Below are 22,818 nucleotides of genomic sequence, written 5' to 3'. Positions count from 1 at the left end.
ACCTGTAGATTTTAAGCGTTTGCTACCTGGCAATTAACTTGTCATAAGCCCCTAATCGCCATCTTATTTCCTGGCAATGGTTTATATTTCACATCTTACTGTGGCTACAGATTATATTTATGCAGAGAGTATACAGAGAGTTTATTCTATTTAACTTAACCCTAATGTTTAAAAAAGTTAATAATTTCCATGTGATCAAATAACACCAATGTTATATACATAAAAAAAAATATATATATATATGTTAATTAATTTAAATTGTTCTATCAAAACATTAAATTTTACTTCATAAAATCTTAAAATGCAGTATAAAGTATAATATATAAAATGCAAAAAGCTACACCAACATATGATATATAAAACATATTTCTCCTGTTAAGTGTAGTCAGTCCACGGGTCATCCATTACTTATGGGATTATAACTCCTCCCTAACAGGAAGTGCAAGAGGATCACCCAAGCAGAGCTGCTATATAGCTCCTCCCCCCTACGTCATACCCAGTCATTCTCTTGCACCTAACTAATAGATAGGATGTGTGAGAGGAGTGTGGTTATTAAATTTAGTTTTTATTTCTTCAATCTAAAGTTTGTTGTTTTAAACAGCACCGGAGTGTGTTGTTTCTTCTCAGGCAGTATTAGAAGAAGAATCTACCTGAGTTTGTGAATGATCTTAGCGGACGTAACTAAGATCCATTTGCTGTTCTCGGCCATTCTGAGGAGAGAGGTAACTTCAGAACAGGGGACAGCGGGCAGGGTTCACCTGCAAAGAGGTATGTTGCAGTATATTATTTTCTAAGGAATGGAATTGACTGAGAAAATACTGCTAATACCAATATAATGTAAGTACAGCCTTAAATGCAGTAGTAGCAACTGGTATTAGGCTGTTATGTATGTATGTTGGCACTAAAGTATTTCTGGGGAATGGCACTTCACTAAGAAAATACTGTATACATATAACTTATAGCCTTTCTGCAGTGATAGCGACTAGCAACAGGCTTTTATTATCATTTCATATTTTAAAACGTTTACTGGCAGGTTAATCGATTTTCTCTCTGAGGTACTTGGTGAAAAATTTATGGGCATTATTTTCCACTTGGCTGTTGTTTATTTTGAATAAAATCAGTTTACTGAGCTTCCCCACTGCTGTATTATGAGTGGGAGGGGCCTATTTTGGCGCTTTTACTACGCATTAAAAATTTAGTCACAGTCTTCCTTATTGTCCCTGAATGATCCAGGACGTCTCTACAGAGCTCAGGGGTCTCCAAAACTAGTTTGAGGGAGGTAATCACTCACAGCAGACCTGTGAGACTGTGCTTTGACTGTGATAAAAACGTATATATTTTATTTGTTATTCGTTTTTTGGTATTAAGGGGTTAATAATCCATTTGCTAAAGGGTGCAATCCTTTGCTAAATTAATGCATTTCATGTGAAAAATTGATTGCTATAACTAAACCGGTTCATTGTTATCTCAATGTGACAGTTTTTGTGTGCTTCTTAAAGGCACAGTAACGTTTTTTATATTGCTTGTAAATTCATTTGAAAAGTATTTTCCAAGCTTGCTAGTCTAATTGCTAGTTTGTTTAAACATGTCTGACACAGAGGAATCTCTTTGTGCAATATGTTCAAAGGCCAATGTGGAGCCCAATAGACATTTATGTACTAATTGCATTGATGCTACTTTAAATAAAAGCCAATCTGTACATGTTAAGAAAAATTCACCAGACAACGAGGGGGAAGTTATGCCGACTAACTTGCCTCACGTGTCAGTACCTGCATCTCCCGCTCAGGAGGTGCGTGATATTGTAACGCCAAGTACATCAGGGCGGCCATTACAAATCACTTTACAAGACATGGCTAATGTTATGACTGAAGTTTTATCTAAATTGCCAGAACTTAGGGGTAAACGAGACCACTCTGGGGTGAGAACAGAGTGCGCTGATAATGCTAGGGCCATGTCTGATACTGCGTCACAATTTGCAGAACACGAAGACGGAGAGCTTCATTCTGTAGGTGACGGATCTGATCCAAATAAACTGGATTCAGACATTTCAAATTTTAAATTTAAGCTTGAGAACCTCCGTGTATTACTAGGGGAGGTGTTAGCGGCTCTGAATGATTGTAACACGGTTGCAATCCCAGAGAAAATATGTAGGTTGGATAAATATTTTGCGGTACCGACGTGTACTGACGTTTTTCCTATACCTAAAAGACTTACTGAAATTGTTAACAAGGAGTGGGATAGACCCGGTGTGCCCTTCTCACCCCCTCCTATATTCAGAAAAATGTTTCCAATAGACGCCACCACACGGGACTTATGGCAAACGGTCCCTAAGGTGGAGGGAGCAGTTTCTACTTTAGCTAAGCGTACCACTATCCCGGTGGAGGATAGCTGTGCTTTTTCAGATCCAATGGATAAAAAGTTAGAGGGTTACCTTAAGAAAATGTTTGTTCAACAAGGTTTTATATTGCAACCCCTTGCATGCATTGCGCCTGTCACGGCTGCGGCGGCATTCTGGTTTGAGTCTCTGGAAGAGACCCTTGACACAGCTCCATTGGATGAGATTACACACAAGCTTAAAGCCCTTAAGCTAGCTAATTCATTTATTTCTGATGCCGTAGTACATTTAACTAAACTCACGGCTAAGAATTCAGGATTCGCCATTCAGGCGCGCAGAGCGCTGTGGCTAAAATCATGGTCAGCTGATGTGACTTCTAAATCTAAATTGCTTAACATACCTTTCAAAGGGCAGACATTATTCGGGCCCGGTTTGAAAGAAATTATCGCTGACATTACTGGAGGTAAGGGCCATGCCCTGCCTCAAGACAGAGCCAAACCAAGAGCTAGACAGTCTAATTTTCGTGCCTTTCGTTACTTCAAGGCAGGAGCAGCATCAACTTCCTCTGCTCCAAAACAGGAAGGAACTGTTGCTCGCTACAGACAGGGCTGGAAACCTAACCAGACCTGGAACAAGGGCAAGCAGGCCAGAAAACCTGCTGCTGCCCCTAAGACAGCATGAAGTGAGGGCCCCCAATCCGGAAACGGATCTAGTAGGGGGCAGACTTTCTCTCTTCGCCCAGGCTTGGGCAAGAGATGTCCAGGATCCCTGGGCGTTGGAGATCATATCTCAGGGATATCTTCTGGACTTCAAAACTTCTCCTCCAAAAGGGAGATTTCATCTTTCAAGGTTGTCAACAAACCAGATAAAGAAAGAGGCGTTTCTACGCTGTGTAAAAGAACTTTTACTAATGGGAGTGATCCACCCGGTTCCGCGGTCGGAACACGGACAAGGGTTTTACTCAAATCTGTTTGTGGTTCCCAAGAAAGAAGGAACCTTCAGACCAATCTTGGATTTAAAGATCCTAAACAAATTCCTAAGAGTTCCATCGTTCAAAATGGAAACTATTCGGACAATCTTACCCATGATCCAAAAGGGTCAGTACATGACCACAGTGGATTTAAAGGATGCCTACCTTCACATACCGATTCACAAAGATCATTACCGGTATCTAAGGTTTGCCTTCCTAGACAGGCATTACCAGTTTGTAGCTCTTCCCTTCGGGTTAGCTACTGCTCCAAGAATCTTTACAAAGGTTCTGGGTTCTCTTCTGGCGGTACTAAGACCGCGAGGAATATCGGTAGCTCCGTACCTAGACGACATTCTGATACAAGCGTCAAGTTTCCAAACTGCCAAGTCTCATACAGAGTTAGTACTGGCATTTCTAAGGTCATATGGGTGGAAAGTGAACGAAGAAAAGAGTTCTCTATTGCCACTCACAAGAGTTCCCTTCTTAGGGACTCTTATAGATTCTGTAGAAATGAAGATTTATCTGACAGAGGTCAGGTTAACAAAACTTCTAAATGCTTGCCGGGTCCTTCATTCCATTCCACACCCGTCAGTGGCTCAATGCATGGAGGTAATCGGCTTAATGGTAGCGGCAATGGACATAGTACCCTTTGCACGCCTGCATCTCAGACCACTGCAATTGTGCATGCTAAGTCAGTGGAATGGGGATTACTCAGATTTATCCCCTATGCTGAATCTGGATCAAGAGACCAGAAACTCTCTTCTATGGTGGCTCTCTCGGCCACATCTATCCAAGGGGATGCCCTTCAGCAGGCCAGATTGGACGATTGTAACAACAGACGCCAGCCTGATAGGTTGGGGCGCTGTCTGGAATTCCCTGAAGACTCAGGGATCTTGGACTCAGGAGGAGAGTCTCCTTCCCATAAATATTCTGGAATTAAGAGCAGTTTTCAATGCCCTTCTGGCTTGGCCTCAGTTAGCAACTCTGAGGTTCATCAGGTTTCAGTCGGACAACATCACGACTGTGGCTTACATCAACCATCAGGGAGGGACAAGGAGTTCCCTAGCAATGATGGAAGTCTCAAAGATAATTCACTGGGCAGAGTCTCACTCTTGCCACCTATCAGCGATCCACATCCCAGGCGTGGAGAACTGGGAAGCGGATTATCTAAGTCGCCAGACTTTTCATCCGGGGGAGTGGGAACTTCATCCGGAGGTCTTTGCCCAAATACTTCGGCGTTGGGGCAAACCAGATCTGGATCTCATGGCGTCTCGCCAGAACGCCAAACTTCCTTATTACGGATCCAGGTCCAGAGACCCGGGAGCGGTTCTGATAGATGCTCTGACAGCACCTTGGGTCTTCAACATGGCTTATGTGTTTCCACCCTTCCCGATGCTTCCTCGATTGATTGCCAGGATCAAACAGGAGAGAGCATCGGTGATTCTAGTAGCGCCTGCGTGGCCACGCAGGACCTGGTATGCAGACCTAGTGGACATGTCGTCTTGTCCACCATGGTCTCTACCTCTGAGACAGGACCTTCTGGTGCAGGGTCCTTTCAAACATCCAAATCTAATTTCTCTGAGGCTGACTGCATGGAGATTGAATGCTTGATTCTATCAAAGCGTGGATTCTCGGAGTCAGTGATTGATACCTTGATACAGGCTAGGAAGCCTGTTACCAGGAAAATTTACCATAAAATATGGCGCAAATACTTGCATTGGTGCGAATCCAAGAGTTACTCATGGAGTAAGGTTAGGATTCCTAGGATATTGTCTTTTCTACAAGAAGGTTTAGAAAAGGGTTTATCCACTAGTTCGTTAAAGGGACAGATCTCAGCTTTGTCCATCCTTTTACACAAACGTCTGTCAGAAGTTCCAGACGTTCAGGCTTTTTGTCAGGCTTTGGCCAGGATTAAGCCTGTGTTTAAAACTGTTGCTCCGCCATGGAGCTTAAACTTAGTTCTTAACGTTTTACAGGGTGTTCCGTTTGAACCCCTTCATTCCATTGATATCAAGCTGTTATCTTGGAAAGTTCTGTTTTTAATGGCTATTTCCTCGGCTCGAAGAGTCTCTGAGTTATCTGCCTTACATTGTGATTCTCCTTATCTGATTTTCCATTCAGACAAGGTAGTTCTGCGTACTAAACCTGGGTTCTTACCTAAGGTAGTCACTAACAGGAATATCAATCAAGAGATTGTTGTTCCTTCATTGTGCCCTAATCCTTCCTCAAAGAAGGAACGACTTCTGCACAATCTGGACGTTGTCCGTGCCCTGAAATTTTATTTGCAGGCAACTAAAGATTTTCGACATACTTCTTCCCTGTTTGTCGTCTATTCTGGACAGAGGAGAGGTCAAAAGGCTTCGGCTACCTCTCTCTCCTTCTGGCTTCGTAGTATAATACGTTTAGCCTATGAGACTGCTGGACAGCAGCCTCCTGAAAGAATTACAGCTCATTCTACTAGAGCTGTGGCTTCCACTTGGGCCTTTAAAAATGAGGCCTCTGTTGAACAGATTTGCAAGGCTGCGACTTGGTCTTCACTTCACACTTTTTCCAAATTTTACAAATTTGACACTTTTGCTTCTTCGGAGGCTGTTTTTGGGAGAAAGGTTCTTCAGGCAGTGGTTCCTTCCGTATAAAGATCCTGCCTGTCCCTCCCGTCATCAGTGTACTTTTAGCTTTGGTATTGGTATCCCATAAGTAATGGATGACCCGTGGACTGACTACACTTAACAGGAGAAAACAAAATTTATGCTTACCTGATAAATTCCTTTCTCCTGTAGTGTTTTTTATGGCAGGTCTAAATTTTAAATTATACTCCAGTCACCACTGCACCCTATAGTTTCTCCTTTCTCGTTTGGTTTCGGTCGAATGACTGGATATGACGTAGGGGGGAGGAGCTATATAGCAGCTCTGCTTGGGTGATCCTCTTGCACTTCCTGTTAGGGAGGAGTTATAATCCCATAAGTAATGGATGACCCGTGGACTGACTACACTACAGGAGAAAGGAATTTACCAGGTAAGCATAAATTTGTTTTTTCCTAAAGCAGATATCTAAAAAGTGGCTGTTTAAAACCCGTTTTAAAAAATATTATAAGAATGCTGCAAGGTCAATATCTTTATTTAACCCTTTTGGTTCTAGAGTGTCCAGTGTATAGATCCAAAAGGTTTCGCTCTTTTGTAGTTCTAATAATCTACAACCTTCTCTGTTGCCTTTATGGACTTGTTATATTGCTTTAATAAAGAACTCATTTTTATTCTTTCCATGTACCTGGGAAATGTGATTTAGTGGGGGGTTTTAAGATACCAGCTTCAATGTTTTTCATATGTTCTAGACAACGTATCTTTAAACCTCGTGTGGTGCGTCCTATATACCTCATGGGATTACTACAAGTCAATTCCAGCATAATATATACCACGTAGTCAGATTTGCAGTTAAGCATACTTTTGATTGGAAATTTGTCTCCTCTTTCTCCGATATCAATAAACTTATTGAACTTTTTTGTTTTATGAATATGAGCAAAACAGACATAGTTCTTTCGTGAATATTTAAAAAAGCCTTTTACATCGGTTACCCTCCCATTGCACTTCTTTTTATTAGTATTTTTTATCACACTGGGAGCTAGCATATTTTTTAATTTTTTTATTTTTCTTGTATGTAATATCTGGTCTGTCTCCCAGCACTTCTTTTAGTATAGGGTCTTTTTGTAGTATATAGACCAGTGTTTTTTTAATATATTTTTTATTTTCCAATGACCCTCATTAAATGTTGTCACAAATTTCACCCTGCTGTCTCTTTGTTGTCTTCTCTTAAGCTGTGAATCATCACTCACATTTTTTGTTATCACCTGAATTTCCCTTCTGGACACTGTTTCCATGAACAAATTTGTGCCTATCTAGTGACTTTGACTTTTTATATGCCCCTTGTACTATTCTTTCAGGATATCCTTTCTCAGCAAACTTTTCCTGTAAATTTTTTGCCTCTATTTCAAAGTTTTCTAGTTCAGTGCAATTCCTCCTAAGCCTTTGAAATTGTCCAAAGGGTATATTTCCTATCCACCTCGGGGGGTGGGCACTTCTAGCATCCAGGTACTCGTTTGTATCTGTAGCTTTCTTATATAGCTTGCTATGTATGCCACCATCTGAGGTGTATAGAGTTGCATCAAGGAAGTCAATTGAGGATGTATCAATTTTCTGGGTGAAGGTCACATTCATACTGTTGTTCAGTTCCTGTGTATAATCAACCCAGGAGTCTATTTCACCATCCCAAATAATTAAAATATCATCGATAAACCTCCGCTAGAAAATAATTTTATAATTTCTAAATGAGGGTCCATTATAAATCATATCTTCCTCAATGACTCCCATGTAAAGATTGGTAAAATTAGGCGCCCATTTTGTGGCCATGGCTGTACCAGTTTTTTGCAAATAAAACTTTCCTTCAAACACAAAATCGAGGTGGATAGGAAATATACCCTTTGGACAATTTCAAAGGCTTAGGAGGAATTGCACTGAACTAGAAAAACTAAAATAGAGACAACAAAGAGACAGCAGGTTGAAATTTGTGACAACATTTAATGAGGGTCATTGGAAAATAAAAAATATATTAAAAAAAGCACTGGTCTATACTACAAAAAGACCCTATACTTAAAGAAGTGCTGGGAGAAAGACCAGATATTACATACAAGAAAAATAAAAATTAAAAAAATATGCTAGCTCCCAGTGTGATAAAAAAACTAATAAAAAGAAGAGCAATGGGAGGGTAACTGATGTAAAAGGCTCACGAAATAACTGTCTGTTGTGCTCATATTCATAAAACAGAAAAGTTCAATAAGTTTATTGATATCGGAGAAAGAGGAGACAAATTTCCAATCAAAAGTATGCTTAACTGCAAATCTGACTATGTGGTATATATTATGCTGGAATGCACTTGTAGTAATCCCATAAGGTTTATAGGACGCACCAAACGAGGTTTAAAAATACGTTGTCTAGAACATATGAAAAACATTAAAGCTGGTATCTTAAAACCCCCACTAATTAATCACTTTTCCCAGGTACATGGAAAGAATAAAAACGAGTTCTTTATTAAAGCAATAGAACAAGTCCATAAAGGTAACAGAGGAGGTAGTAGATTATTAGAACTACGAAAGAGGGAAACCTTTTGGATCTATACACTGGACACTCTAGAACTAAAAGGGTTAAAGATATTGACCTTGCAGCGTTTTTATAATGATCTTTAAAAAAGGTTTTAAACAGTCACTTTTTAGATATCTGCTTTAGGAAAATATGTTTTTATATATCATATGTTGGTGTAGCTTTTTGCATTTTATATATTCTACTTTATACTGCATTTTAAGATTTTATGAAGTAGAATTTAATATGTTTTGATAGAACAATTTAAATCGATTAACATATATTTATATATTTTTTATGTATATAACATTGGTGTTATTTGATCACATGAAAATGATTGTTTTTAAACATTAGGGTTAGGTTAAATATAATAAACTCTCTGTATACTCTCTGCATAAATATAATCTGTAGCTACAGTAAGATGTGAAATATAAAACTTTGCCAGGAACTAAGATGGCGATTAGGGGCTTATGACAAGTTAATTGCCAGGTAGCAAACGCTTAAAATCTACAGGTTGGGGGGACGGCCCTTACCTCTGAAGAAGCAACGAATATTGTTGTGAAATGTGTTAAGGTTCCGCCACCCGCCATACGTCAGGACTTACTAAGTCTCACACTAAGCGAAATAAGGCATCAGCTGTTGCACACTGTAAAAAAGTTCATTATCTGTTACAGCCTTCACGCTCTATATAACTATAGACTTGACACATAAGGAGCAAAATAGTCTACAGTGGGGTTAACAAACGTACTCTGTTAATGTTTTGACTGGTGCTCTTTTTCTATATAGGAGGTAAATCGCTATCAAACCTCTGGTCCTTAGTGTACCTCAACAGGTAGAGAGCTTATACTGTTTTTGGATTTTTAACTTAGAATCGTGTAAAGTGTAACACTACCTGTTTTATCACCATTAAAACATTTCCTGCACACATTGACTAAGTGTTAATACATTATCAGCCCCGGTACTACTAGCCCCTGCTCAGTCATAACCATAGCAGGATCACTTTAACCCATTGAACCTCTTGGGCGTTGACACTATAGCAACTTTCTGTCAGATCATTAAAACTGAGGATCCAGGAATAACTGGGCTAACGGAAGGACGCTTGAGGGCTGTGACCGAGAAGGGAACATCCATTAACACTGAGCTGAAAAAATACTTCATAGTGGATGAGGTAGAAACAAGTGCAGATTTTTCTTCTCTTTATAAGTGCAACCTTTTAAAAACATATTACACTAGGAGTATCTCCTGTGCGCTTGTCTATCCTTTAATATATATATATATATATACCACCTGGGTGCAACTTCTTTTAGCCCAGTAATGCTTTTCACAGAGTAGAACTTTCCTGTAGTATATCAGTCTGATCCTGCCTATTACAGTCAGTCCAGCAACGAAATACCAGGCATTTCCTCTCTGAACAAGGAACACAGCAACCCCAGAGATCGTTTTGGCCTTCATTGGGTCTCGTCAGTGAGGTGTAGCCATAATCCTCTAAGCACACTGAGCAAGGAGTCCACGTCTGGTTGCCCCTTTTTCCCATAGGGAGACTAAATACACACAGAGAAAAGTGCACTCACAGGAACGAACAACCAGCTCAATACCATTGTTAACCTGTTGTATGGCAATTTACCACCCGGGTACAACTTCTTTTAGCCCAGTAATGCTTTTCACAGAGTAGAACTTTTCTGTAGGATATCAGTCTGATCCCGCCTATTAAGGTCAGTAATACATACAGCCTTTTCTTTTTTACACAGGTCCATGTGAGGTGTGAAGCCCCTCTCATACCAAGTCAGCTGTCCTGCTGCCGAACAGACCTTGAGGTAAGTGCCTATTTCTTTCCCTTTTTTGATGAAGGAGGATTTGGCACTTTGAGAGTTAATACTGTCTAAATATACAATAGGCCTTCTAGGTTTATTGTATGGCAGTTTTGCAGGCACTGGGGATGTTTGGAGGCTCAGTTTATTATGTTACTTTTGTGTACATGTTTTTTGTTTTGTGTATTAATGGCTACAGGGAGGTTTGATAGGCCATGCCCACAATAGGCGGGCTTATCTGAGATATCAAGGACGTTTTTGGTGCCCTTTTTAGCTGTTTCCTGTTGTTCCTGGATGTTGCAGCTCTGTTGCATAGCTCTGCAGAGGTGGTTCAGCGTTCTCTCCGGTGTGGCTGTATGGGGGTTCGGATCATTTTCAGACTTTGTTTCCGGCAGCAAGGAGGTCAGGTAGGCACCTCAGCAGAGCTTGCTGTGGTGTGGAGGTTGCCTGTTGTCTTTTTCTGGGGATGCTGCCGTGTTTATATTTACGTTTCTGTCTGAATTTCAGGGACTATAACGTTTGAGTCTCTTTTTGCATTCATTTTGTGAAAAATTGTTGCTGCAAGATTTATTGTGCAGTTTATTTAAGGATTTTCTAGTTTAAAAAAAAACAACAACAAAAAAACGGTCTGTTTAAAATTTAAAGTGATAGTAACGTTTTTAGTTTCATTAAAATTCTGATTTGAACTTAAATTTTTTTTGGAATAAGATGGACCAAGAGGCCCTGCAAGCTGTTGCTTGTTCTCTAGGTTTAAATACTAATGTTGAGCCTCCTATCCCTTTTTGTTCCTCTTGTATAGAAAGAACATTACATTACAAGGATAGACTTTTTGATTCTGAGCCTTCATTGTCTAGGGCGGATGTTGTTCAGGTGTCTCCTGTTCAGGCTAATCCGCAGCTTTCTCCTCAAACGTCCCAATCTTCTGCAGTGCCCTGTGTTTCGTCTCAGGTTGGTTTTTCCTATATATCCTCGGCAGTATCTGAGGCTTTGTCTGCTTTTCCTATTTTGCAGGGAAAAGTGCAAGAAAAAGTATGTTTCTAATTCTGTTGCAATTGTGTCTAGTATTTCTTCTCATAAGTCTGAGGAGGAAGATACTTCAGTAGCATCTGAGGGTGAGATCTCAGATACTGATAGTGTAAATCCTTCTTCTGAACCTGAGGTTGTTTCCTTTAGGTTTAAGCTAGAGCACCTCAGTTTGTTACTCAAGGAGGTTTTGGCTACCTTGAATGACTCTGAGGTGTCAGTCATGGTTATTCTTAAGAAATCTAGTAAACTTAATACGTTTTTTGATGTTGCTTCCTCTGAAGTTTTTCCTATACCAGATCTTGTTTCAGATATTATTGAGCGAGAATCGGAGAAGCCTGGGATGCCTTTTCCAGCTTCTCCAATTTTTATGAAGATGTTTCCTATTGCCGATTCTATTAAGGAATCTTGGCAGATGGTTCCTAAGGTGGAGGGAGCAGTTTCCAGTCTGACCAAGATGACCACTATTCATATTGAGGACAGCTGTAAGAAGTTGGAAGCTTTGCTTATTAAAAAGATTTATGTACACCAGGAATATCAATGGCAACCGGCTGCATGTATTGCTATGGTCACTAGGGCGGCGGCATATTGGTTTGATGCATTGTCTGATTCTATTCAGCAATATACTCCTCTTGAAGAAATTCAAGATAGAATCAAGGCTTTGAAGTTGGCCAATTCCTTAATTGCAGATGTTTCTCTACAGGTCATCAAGTTGGGAGCTAAAATTTCTGGTTTTACTATTTTAGCTCGCAGAGCTTTATGGTTAAAATCCTGGTCTGCGGATGTGTCTAAGTATTTCTGATATTACGGGAGGGAAGGGGCATTCTCTTCCTCAGGATAAAAGAAAAGGGTCGGCAGAGTAATTTTCATTCCTTTCGTAACTTCTCTGGTAAATCTTCCTCTTCTTCCTCCAAGCATGAACAGTCCAAGCCATCTTGGAAGTCAAATCAGTCCTGGAATAAGGGGAAGCAGTCCAGGAAGCCTGTTGACTCAAAATCAGCATGAAGGGTCTGCCCCCGATCTGGGAATGGATCTTGTGGGGGGGGCAGACTCTTTCTTTGCTCAAGCTTGGGTTCAAGATTTTCAGGATCCCTGGGTGGTAGATATTGTTTCCCAGGGTTACAAACTGGAGCTCAAGAATTTTCCTCCCAGAGGCAGGTTTCTTCTCTTCAGGTTATCTGTAAACCAGATAAAAGGAGAGGCGTTCTTACATTGTGTTCAGAATCTTTCTGACATGGGAGTGATTGTTCCTGTTCCGGTTCAGAAACAGGGTCTGGGTTTTTATTCCAATCTCTTCGTCGTTCCCAAAAAGGAGGGAACTTTCAGACCTATTTTAGATCTCAAGAGTGTAAACCAGTTTCTCAGGGTTACGTCTTTCAAGATAGAAACTATTCCTTTCTTCCTTTGGTTCAGGAAGGTCAGTTCATGACCACAGTGGATCTAAAGGATGTGTATCTGCATATTCCCATTCACAGGGATCATCACAGGTTCCTAAGATTTGCATTTCTAGGCAAACATTTTCAGTTTGTAGCTCTTCCTTTTGGTCTGGCAACAGCTCCCATAATTTTTTCAAAGATCCTTGGAACATTGTTGGCGGTGCTTCGATTGAGGGGTGTTGCAGTGGCTCCTTATCTGGACGACATTATAGTTCATGCTCCATCTTTTCAACTAGCAAACTCCCACACGGAGTTGTTGTTGTCTTTTCTGTGCTCCCAAAGTTGGAAGATAAATTTAGGAAAAAGTTCCTTAATTCCGGCTACAAGAGTGGTATTTTTGGGGACCATTATAGATTCTCTAGAGATGAAAATTTTTCTGACAGAAGCAAGAAAGTCAAAGATTTTCAACACTTGTCTTGATCTTCAGTCCCTTCCTCTGCCATCAGTGGCTCAGTGCATGGAGGTTATTGGTCTGATGGTTTCAGTCATGGACAGCATTCCGTTTGCTCGGTTCCATCTCAGACCTCTGCAGTTATGCTTGCTCAGGCAGTGGAACGGGGATTATGTGGATCTATCTCCAAAGATTGTTCTAGATCAGATGTCCAGATATTCTCTTCCATGGTAGTTGTCTCAGGATCTTCCCTCTTAGGGAACTTGCTTTCACAGACCTGCCTGGGTGATTGTAACCACGGATGCCAGTTTGCTTGGCTGGGGTGCTGTCTGGGGTTCATTAAGGGCTCAGGGTCTATGGACTCGGGAGGAGTCAGTTCTTCCAATAAATGTTTTGGAACTGAGAGCAATTTTCAATGCTCTTCTAGCCTGGCCTCAGCTAGCTTCAACCCAGTTTATTAGGTTTCAGTCGGACAACATAACGTCAGTGGCTTACATCAATCATCAGGGAGGAACTCTGAGTTTCTTGTCCATGACAGACGTAGTCAAGATTATTTAGTGGGCGGAGATTCACAACTGTTTGTCTGTTATCCATATTCCAGGGGTGGACAATTGGGAAGCGGATTTTCTGAGCAGACAGATTTTTCATCCAGATGTATTTTCTCAGTTGGGGCAGCCGGAGTTGGATCTCATGGCATCTCGTCAGAATGCCAAGCTCCCTAGGTACGGGTCGAGGTCAAAGGATCCTCAGGCTGTTCTGATAGATGCTCTGGCAGTTCCTTGGACTTTCAGTCTGGCATATGTGTTCCCTCCGTTTACTCTTCTTACTCGGGTCATTGCTTGGATCAAACAAGAGAGGGCATCGGTGATTCTCATTGCTCCGGCATTCGGCTCACAGCATCTGGTTTGCAGATCTGGTGGAGATGTCTTCCCTTCCACCTTGGCGTCTTCCATTAAGGAAGGGACCTGCTTCTGCAGGGTCCCTTCCTTCATCCAAATCTCGTTTCTCTGAAGCTGACTGCTTGGAGATTGAAAGCTTGATTCTTTCTAAGCGTGGTTTATCTGAGTCAGTCATTGAGACTATGATTCAGGCTCATAAGCCTGTGACTAGGAAGATTTATTATAAGATTTGGCGTAAATATTTGTATTGGTGTGAATCCAAAGGCTACTCGTGGAGTAGAGTTAGGATTCCTAGGATTTTGTCTTTTCTCCAGGAGGATCTGCTAGTACCCTGAAGGGTCACATTTCTGCTTTATCTATTTTATTCCACAAGCACCTGGCGGATGTGCCAGATGTTCATTCTTTTTGCCAAGGGACACTGAACCCAAATTTATTTTGTAATTCAGAAAGAGCATGCAATTTTAAGCAACTTTCTAATTTACTCCTATTATCAATTTTTCTTCGTTCTCTTGCTATCATCATTTGAAAAAGAAGGCATCTAAGCTTTTTTTTTTTGGTTTCAGTACTCTGGACAGCACTTTTTTATTGGTGGATGAATTTATCCACCAATCAGCAAGGACAACCCAGGTTGTTCACCAAAAATGGGCCGGCATCTAAACTTACATTATTGCATTTCAAATAAAGATACCAAGAGAATGAAGAAAATTTGATAATATGAGTAAATTAGAAAGTTGCTTAAAATTTCATGCTCAGTCTGAATCACGAAAGAAAAATTTTGGGTACAGTGTCCCTTTAAGTCTGATACTCCACCTTGGAGTCTTAATTTGGTTCTTAATATCCAAAGAATGCATAGGTTCAAACGAAGACTGTTGAAGTACTCTAAGATGTTATCTTGGAAGGTTTTGTTTCTGGTGGCTATTTCTTCGGCTCGAAGAGTTTTGGAGCTTTCAGCCTTACAATATGAATCAACTTTTCTTATTTTTCACTCTGATAAGGTAGTTCTGCGTACTGCCTTAAGTTTTCTTCCCAAGGTTGTTTCTGATAAGAATATTAATCAAGAGATTGTTGTTCCTTCTTTATGTCCTAATCCTTCTTCTCATAAGGAGTGCTTGTTACACAACCTGGATGTGGTTCGTGCATTGAAATATTATTTGCTGGCGACTAAGGATTTTCGCCAGTCTTCTTCATTTGTTGTCTTTTCTGGGAAGCGTAAGGGTAAGAAACCTACGGCTACTTCTTTTTCTTGTTGGTTGAGGAGTGTTATTCGCTTGGCATATGAGACTGCTGGTCAGCAGCCTCCTGGGAGAATCACGGCTCATATAACGAGTGCTGTTTCATCTTCTTGGGCTTTCAAAAATGGAGCTTCTGTAGATCAGCTTTGCGAGGCTGTGACTTGGTCATCTTTTGCATACTTTTTCTAAATTTTACAAATGTTATACTTTTGCTTCAGCAGAGGCTTCTTTTGGGGGAAAGGTTCTTCAAGCAGTGGTGCCTTCTGTTTAGGTTAACTGTCTTGTCCCTCCCTTATCATCAGTGTCCTCTAGCTTGGGTATTGGTTCCCAATAGTAATTAAGATGATCCGTGGACTCACCATGGACTCACCGTGTCATTAGAAAGAAAACATAATTTCTCTTGTAAAGGTGTATCCAGTCCACGGGTTAATCCATTACTTGTGGGATATTCTCCTTCCCAACAGGAAGCTGCAAGAGGACACCCACATCAGAGCTGTCTATATAGCTCCTCCCCTAACTGCCACCCCCAGTCATTCTCTTGCAGCTTTCGACAAGAAAGGAAGAGAGATGTGGTGACTTAGTGTAGTTTTTACCTTCAATCAAAAGTTTGTTATTTTTAAACGGTACCGGCGTTGTACTGTTTTTACTCTCAGGCAGAAATTGGAAGAAAACTTCTGCCTGGAGGTTTGATGATCTTAGCGGTTTGTAACTAAGGTCCATTGCTGTTCTCACACATAACTGAAGAGTATGGAAAGAAAACTTCAGTTGGGGGGACGGTCTGCAGATTGCCTGCTTTGAGGTATGTTCAGTAAATTTTTTTCTAGAGAGATAAGGTCTAGAAAATGCTGACAGTGCCTGGTATATTTAAGGTAGTCCTGATAGCGATTTAACAACAACTGGGATCATGCTTGCAAAAAGGGATCATATTCATGTTAATACCTATATTACTTAGTGTAAAAACGTTTGCATGATTTATAAATAAAAAACGTTTTTTCTCTGAGGGTGATAAATCTTTATTTGCGGCCTAGTTTCCACATGGCTTGTTAGATTACTCCTAGGAGCACTTTTTTAAGGCCCTCTGACTTTGAGTGCATAGTGGGAGGGGCCTATTTTCATTTTCAGTCTGAGACATCCAGCTTCCCTGAAGGAGTCCTCTGGCTTATAGGACCTCTATAGAGGGTTTTGTTCCTGCAAAAATCGTTTTTAAGGGCAGGTAGGAGCCACAGCAGAGCTGTGGCAGTGTGTTTGACTGTTAACAGGTTTTAATGTTTTTCTAATTCGTTTTTGGGCCTGAGGGGTTAATCATCCATTTGCAAGTGGGTGCAATGCTGCTTTAGTCCCATATACACACTGTAAACATTTCGTAGAGTTTACTACTTTTTTCACTGTTTTGCAGTTTATGTGGTAGTTTTTTTTCTCTTAAAGGCACAGTTATCTGCTTTACAGTGTGATTCCCCTTAACTGATTTTCCATGCAGATAAGGTAGTATTACGTACCAAACCTGGGTTTCTGCCTAAGGTGGTATCTAATAAGAATTTCAATCAGGAGATTGTTGTTCCTTCCCTATGTCTTAATCCTTTTTCAAAGAAGGAACGTCTATTACACAATCTTGATGTGGTTCGTAGCTTATAAATAAAACTTTAAAGCACGAAAGATTTTCGTCAAACATCTGCTTTGTTTGTTGTCTACTCTGGACAGAGGAGAGGCCAAAAGGCTTCGGCAACTTCTCTTTCCTTTTGGCTAAGAAGCATAATTCGCTTAGCTTATGAGACTGCTGGTCAGCAGCCTCCTGAAAGAATTACAGCTCATTCTACTAGAGCAGTAGCTTCCACATGGGCTATTAAACATGAGGCCTCTGTTGAACAAATTTGTAAGGCGGCGACTTGGTCTTCACTTCATACCTTTTCTAAATTCTATAAACTTGATACTTTTGCTTCTTCTGAGGCTATTTTTGGGAGAAAGGTCTTACAGGTAGTGGTGCCTTCCTTTTAAGTTTCCTGCCTTTCCCCTCCCTTCATCCGTGTCCTAAAGCTTTGGTATTGGTATCCCACAAGTAATGGATGAACCCGTGGACTGGATACACCTTTACAAGAGAAAACAAAATTTATGCTTACCTGGTAAATTTATTTCTCTTGTGGTGTATCCAGTCCACGGCCCGCCCTGTCATTTTAAGGCAGGTGTTTTTTATTTTTAAACTACAGTCACCACTGCACCCTATAGTTTCTCCTTTTTTTCTTGCTTGTCTTCGGTCGAATTTCTGGGGGTGGCAGTTAGGGGAGGAGCTATATAGACAGCTCTGCTGTGGGTGTCCTCTGGCAGCTTCCTGTTGGGAAGGAGAATATCCACAAGTAATGGATGAACCCGTGGACTGGATACACCACAAGAGAAATAAATTTATCAGGTAAGCATAAATTTTGTTTTATTCTTACCTGATAAATTTATTTCTTGACACGGTGAGTCCACGGCCCACCCTGTTTTTAAGACAGTTTGCTTTTCTATAAACTTCAGGCACCTCTGCACCTTAGATTACTTCCTTTCTCCTTTCCCTTTGGTCGAATGACTGGGGATTGTGGGTAGGGGGAGTGGTATTTAACAGCTTTTGCTGTGGTGCTTTTTGCCTTCTCCTGCTGGTCAGGAGTGATATTCCAAACAGTAATTAAGATGCTCCGTGGACTCACCATGTCAAGAAATAAATCAATTTCAGGTAAGAATACATTTTGTTTTATTTATTTTTATCCTGAAGGTTTGCAAAACATTTTGAATTTATTAATACAGCTATTTATTTAATATAGGACATTTATCCAATACAGTATAAGTTTCAGATCAATACATATGCGGATATTTTTAAGATGATCTGAGTATAAATGAAATATTTGAAAATTACACAATTCATTTTATATAAAGTTCTAATTTCTCCTTTTTAAAACCCAGATTTGAATTCTTATATGCTTTCTGCACTCACAGGGTTAAAGATATTTTAAAAGACTTTCTTAATTATTTAACGGTGACGTCCGTCTGAATTCTATGGATTTGAACTCAGTATGGGACAATTTAGCACAATATGTATGTGTGTGTGTGTGTGTGTATATGTGTATACACATATATGGTTTTTATCACTAATGGTTTTTATCACTAAGCTATGGTCTGACCATGATGTGTGGGAAAGTCTTGAGTCAAATTTTGCATCTCATCTGGAAACCAAGGACCCAGAGTATGGAGGAAGAATGGAGAGGCACACACTGCAAGATGCTTGAAGTCAAGTGTAAAGTTTCCACAGTCTGTGTTGATTTGGGGAGCCATGTCATCTGCTGGTGTTGGTCCACTGTGCTTCATTAAGTCCAGAGTCAATGCAGCCGTCTACTAGGAGATTTTGGAGCACTTCATGCTTCCTTCCGCAGACGAGCTCTATGGGGATGCTGACTTCATTTTCCAGCCCACACTGCCAAAAGCACCAAAACCTGGTTCAATGACCGTGGGATTACTGTGCTTGATTGGCCAGCAAACTCGCCTGACCTGAACCCCCATAGAGAATCTATGGGGCATTGCCAAGAGAAAGATGAGACCGAACAATGCAGAAGAGCAGAAGGCCGCTATTGAAGCATCGTGGTCTTCACACGCCAAGCTTCCAAGATACGATTCAAGGTCTAGTGATCCGCAGACCGTTCTGATAGATGTTCTGGTGGCTTTTTCTGGGATTTCAATCTAGCATCCCTGTTTTCTCAGTTTGCTTCCTTCCATGAGTCATTGCTCCTTTCAAACAGGAGAGAGCATCAGTAATTCTGATAGCTCCTGTATGGCCTTGCAGGATTGGGTATGCAGACCTAGTGCAGATATCGTCTCTCTCACCTTGAAGATTTCTTCTGAAGAAGGACCTTCTAATTCAGTGTCTTTTCCTTCTCCCAAATATCATTTCTCGGAAGCTGACTGCTTAGAGATTGGATGCTTAGTTCGGTTTAAGCGTGGGTTTTCTGAGTCAGTCGTTGAGACCATGTTTCTGGCTTGTAGTCTGTGTTACTTGAAACGTTTACCATAAGATATGGCATAAATGTCCTTATGGTTTGAATCCGTAGGCTATTCTAGGAGTAGGGTCAGGATTCTTAGGATTTTGCCCTTTCTACAGGAAGGTCTGGAGTTTTGTTAGTCGGTTCTCTGAAGGGACGGATTTCTGCATTATATTTTCTTGCGGCATAAGCGTCTGGTGGACGTGCCAGATGTGCAATTTTTTTGTCAGGCCTTGGTCAGAATCAGGCCTGTGTTTAAGTCTAATGCCCCTATTTATTAAAGGTCTTGTGGACCGGATCCGACAGTGCGGATCAGGTCCGCAAGACCTCGCTAAGAGCTGCTGGTGCAACGCCGCCCCCTGCTGACTCGCGGCCAATGGGTCGCCAGCAGGGGGGTGTCAATCTTTGTGACTTCATAACTGCTGTTTCTGGTGAGTCTAAAGACTCGCCAGAAACACGGACCATCAAGCTCCATTCGGAGCTTAATAGATAGGCCCCTTAGTCTGTTATATTTATTTTATTAGATTGTGGGGGAAGCGCTTGAACATTCACACTTTTTTTCACTATTAGTTAAAAAGAGAACTTCTTTTTGTGCTGCTGTTTAATCTTAGCCACACTTCACATATCTACACGCATAACATGTACATAAAATAGTTTGTTAAACAATGTGTAATTTAGCAATTCTTTAATTCTTTTTATTTTCCTATTTAGTTTCTCTGTTTCCTTACGCAATCTGAAGCCTTACGACTGTACAGAGAAGCAACAGCTTTTGGTGAGTCATGGCTAGCTTTGTAATGTGGTTCAGTTTTCCTCAGAGCCATAACACCTGTAAATCAAAAGTGATTGATTGAAAGCTCCTTCATTTAAAGGACACTAAAGTCAAAATTAAACTCATGATTCAGACGGAGCATGCAATTTTAAACAAGTTTCCAATATACTTCCATTACATGGCTGTCACATGATACAGGGGGTAGGAAATGAAAGCAAATTTTGAAGTTTGTCAAAAATAAATAAATCTCATTTGACATTCAGAGCAAGCGCTATTGCATGATCTTGTTGTTATGCGTTTGTTGATTAGGCAATTCTACTGTATTTAATGGTTTCTTAAGTTTTACAGTTGCTTCCTAAAAAGGATGTCCTTCATTTGTAATTTGTGGAGGTACTCATCCTTTATTTTTTGAGTGTTAAATCACTGTCTGTCATCCTTCAATAGGTGTTTCTTTCTTATGACACGGTGAGTCCACGGATCATCATCAATTACTGTTGGGAATATCACTCCTGGCCAGCAGGAGGAGGCAAAGCTGTTAAGTATCACTTCCCTTCCCACAAACCCCAGTCATTCTCTTTGCCTGCAGTACAAGGAAGAGGTGAAGTTTAGATGTCTGATAGGAAGTTTTCTTCAATCAAGATTTTATTATTTTAAAGCAGAGTAGGTTTGCTCTGATCTTTTCTGGGGTCTAGCTGTAGTCCACATCAATCTCTTCAGTAGGGCAGTGGTGGCTTTTAAGCAATTGGGAACTTGTGGGGTACACTCCCCACTGCGCCTCTCAAACAGTTTTGCTGCCCTCTACTAAAAGCCTGAGTAAGCTAACTCAGTCTTTCTGGTTTTCCACATGTCCATGTGAGGAGAGGCATCCTCTCATATCGGATGAGCTGTCTTCCTGCCAGACAGCTGAATGTCTCCGGCAAGTGCCTTTTGTCTTCTGAGGCTGGGAGGCTGGCACTGAAGGGGTTAAGGACCCTCTGTACTAAATGTGGGACGCTAAATCCTTCAGGGTAAGGGATGTTTAATGGCAGTGGGCAGGCACCTCATATGGGACTTGGAGACTTGTGGTTAACTCCTTCACGGCAAGGAAGGAGTTAACATTTTATGGCGGCTTAGTTAAGAATTTTTATTTAATCTGTTCATATAACACACTTTCCATTGACTGCCTTTAAGGTTCCTTGCTGGCAGTGTGCTTATTGACAGCTTCTCTGGTACCAATCGGACTGTTTGGAGGAAGCGCTCTCTCTTTAGAGACGCCTCTTCTATGGGGCTTTTTCAGTTGTTCTCAACACCGATTGTAGGGAGTGCGGAGCTGCTTAATTATTTTGATCTTTTTAACGGCGCTGCTAGTTTCTCCTCATGTTTGCAGCAGTTTTTAGTTTGTTTTCTCAGCGGAATGCAGAGCGATGGATGTTCAATTCAGTTATTGCCTATGTTGTTGTTTTTTCCCGCCTCCTTCCCTTACAGAGTGGAGCGTCGCCATTTTGGTTACTTTAATCAGCATGTCAGAAAAGCAGGTTTGGGGTAGATCCTTGGCTGTTTCTATAACATGAAATTCCTTTACAAGTGAATATAGGAGTCTAGATGTTTACTCTGCCTCGCTCCCCGGTAATTAAAGATTCAGAGCGGGGTTGTGATTTTGGTCATATTGTTTTTCAGATAGCGTGTTCTGATGATTCGCACAATTTATCTGACTAGTATAGCTTCTCGCACTCTGTTTGCAAATGATATTGTTTTTAGCAGCTATACTTTTCTTACTACAGAGAAGACATCGCTGACAGTGCTGTAGAAAAATGTATTTTCAGTTTCTATGTTTTTATGTACCTCAAAATACTTATGCCCTATTAGAGTGTTGCTTTATTTTATATTATAGTTGAGTCTGGATTGGAACAGGGTTTAGTCTCTTGGGGACTTTGTTTGTTCAAACGTTTTAGTCCCTTATATCAAAAATGAAATCCTTGAAAATTAAGATATAATTTTATTGAACCTTCTGTTCCTCTAGACATATTTTATACAACTTAATGAAATGCTGTGCTGCATATAATTGTCAGCTATTGGATGTTTTTTGTAGCTGGCGGCATTTGAGCCTCATATCTCCAAGGATGATGCTGTTCAGGCATTGCCACAGCTTCTCCTTAAATGTCCCACAGCTTCTCCTTAAATGTCCCAAGCCTCTATGGTGTCACATGCAGTGCCCTGCGGTTCCTTTCAATCTCCTGGCGGAGTGTATTTGCTTGCAGATTTTGCAGTTCAGGTATCCCCTGCGGTATCTGCGGCTTCATCTGTTTTTCCTTTCTACAGAGAAAATGCAAGAAGACTTTTTAATGTTTCAGATATTAAGGTTTCTGTTCCACTCTCTGCTACACAGGTTGATTCTCCGGTAGTTTGAGGGTAAGATCTCAGATATCGGAAAGTATAATTTCTTCATCTGATACTGAAGTGGTCTTTTTCAGATATATGCTTGATCTCCTCGTGTACTGTTAAACAAGTTTTTAGCTACTTGGACGACATTGATTCTCATGTCGTTGTCAACATTTGGAAGTTTTGTCATCTTTTCATTCTAGGAGGTTCCTTCCTATGAGGAAGTGTTTCTAGACATGTTATCAAAAAATTTCACTGGAATAGGAGAGGCTAGAGATACCTTTCTCCCTGTTTTTTCATCCCTTTTCAGGATTTTCATGTTCCTCAGATGTTCAGTGCTTTAAGTAGAAGGGAACATTCTACTTGGCTCAGAGAACAGCCGGACAGATAGCTCAGCATGCTAAGGCACTGTGGCTGAGCTCTGTAGCAACCCAAGGGTTGCAGATTCTATCCCCGACGAGGTCCA

At 40.8% G+C, this 22,818-nt stretch overlaps 1 protein-coding gene across 6 annotated transcripts in view; it reads left to right on the top strand.

Moving 5' to 3' along the window:
* Positions 1 to 22,818, top strand: part of PWWP3A (PWWP domain containing 3A, DNA repair factor) — a 331,791-nt gene that overhangs the window by 244,680 nt on the left and 64,293 nt on the right. For all 6 annotated transcript variants that reach the window (XM_053702791.1, XM_053702788.1, XM_053702787.1 and 3 more), the window contains one exon: positions 19,937 to 19,997. In XM_053702791.1, the coding sequence (XP_053558766.1) occupies positions 19,937 to 19,997 (61 nt within the window). The remainder of the gene's footprint in view (positions 1 to 19,936; positions 19,998 to 22,818) is intronic.

This window comes from Bombina bombina, chromosome 2 (assembly GCF_027579735.1).
Source record: "Bombina bombina isolate aBomBom1 chromosome 2, aBomBom1.pri, whole genome shotgun sequence".
In the NCBI taxonomy this organism is placed as follows: domain Eukaryota; kingdom Metazoa; phylum Chordata; class Amphibia; order Anura; family Bombinatoridae; genus Bombina; species Bombina bombina.
The sequence above is the reverse complement of the archived record's forward strand: the minus strand, read 5'-3'. Positions and strand labels throughout refer to the sequence as shown.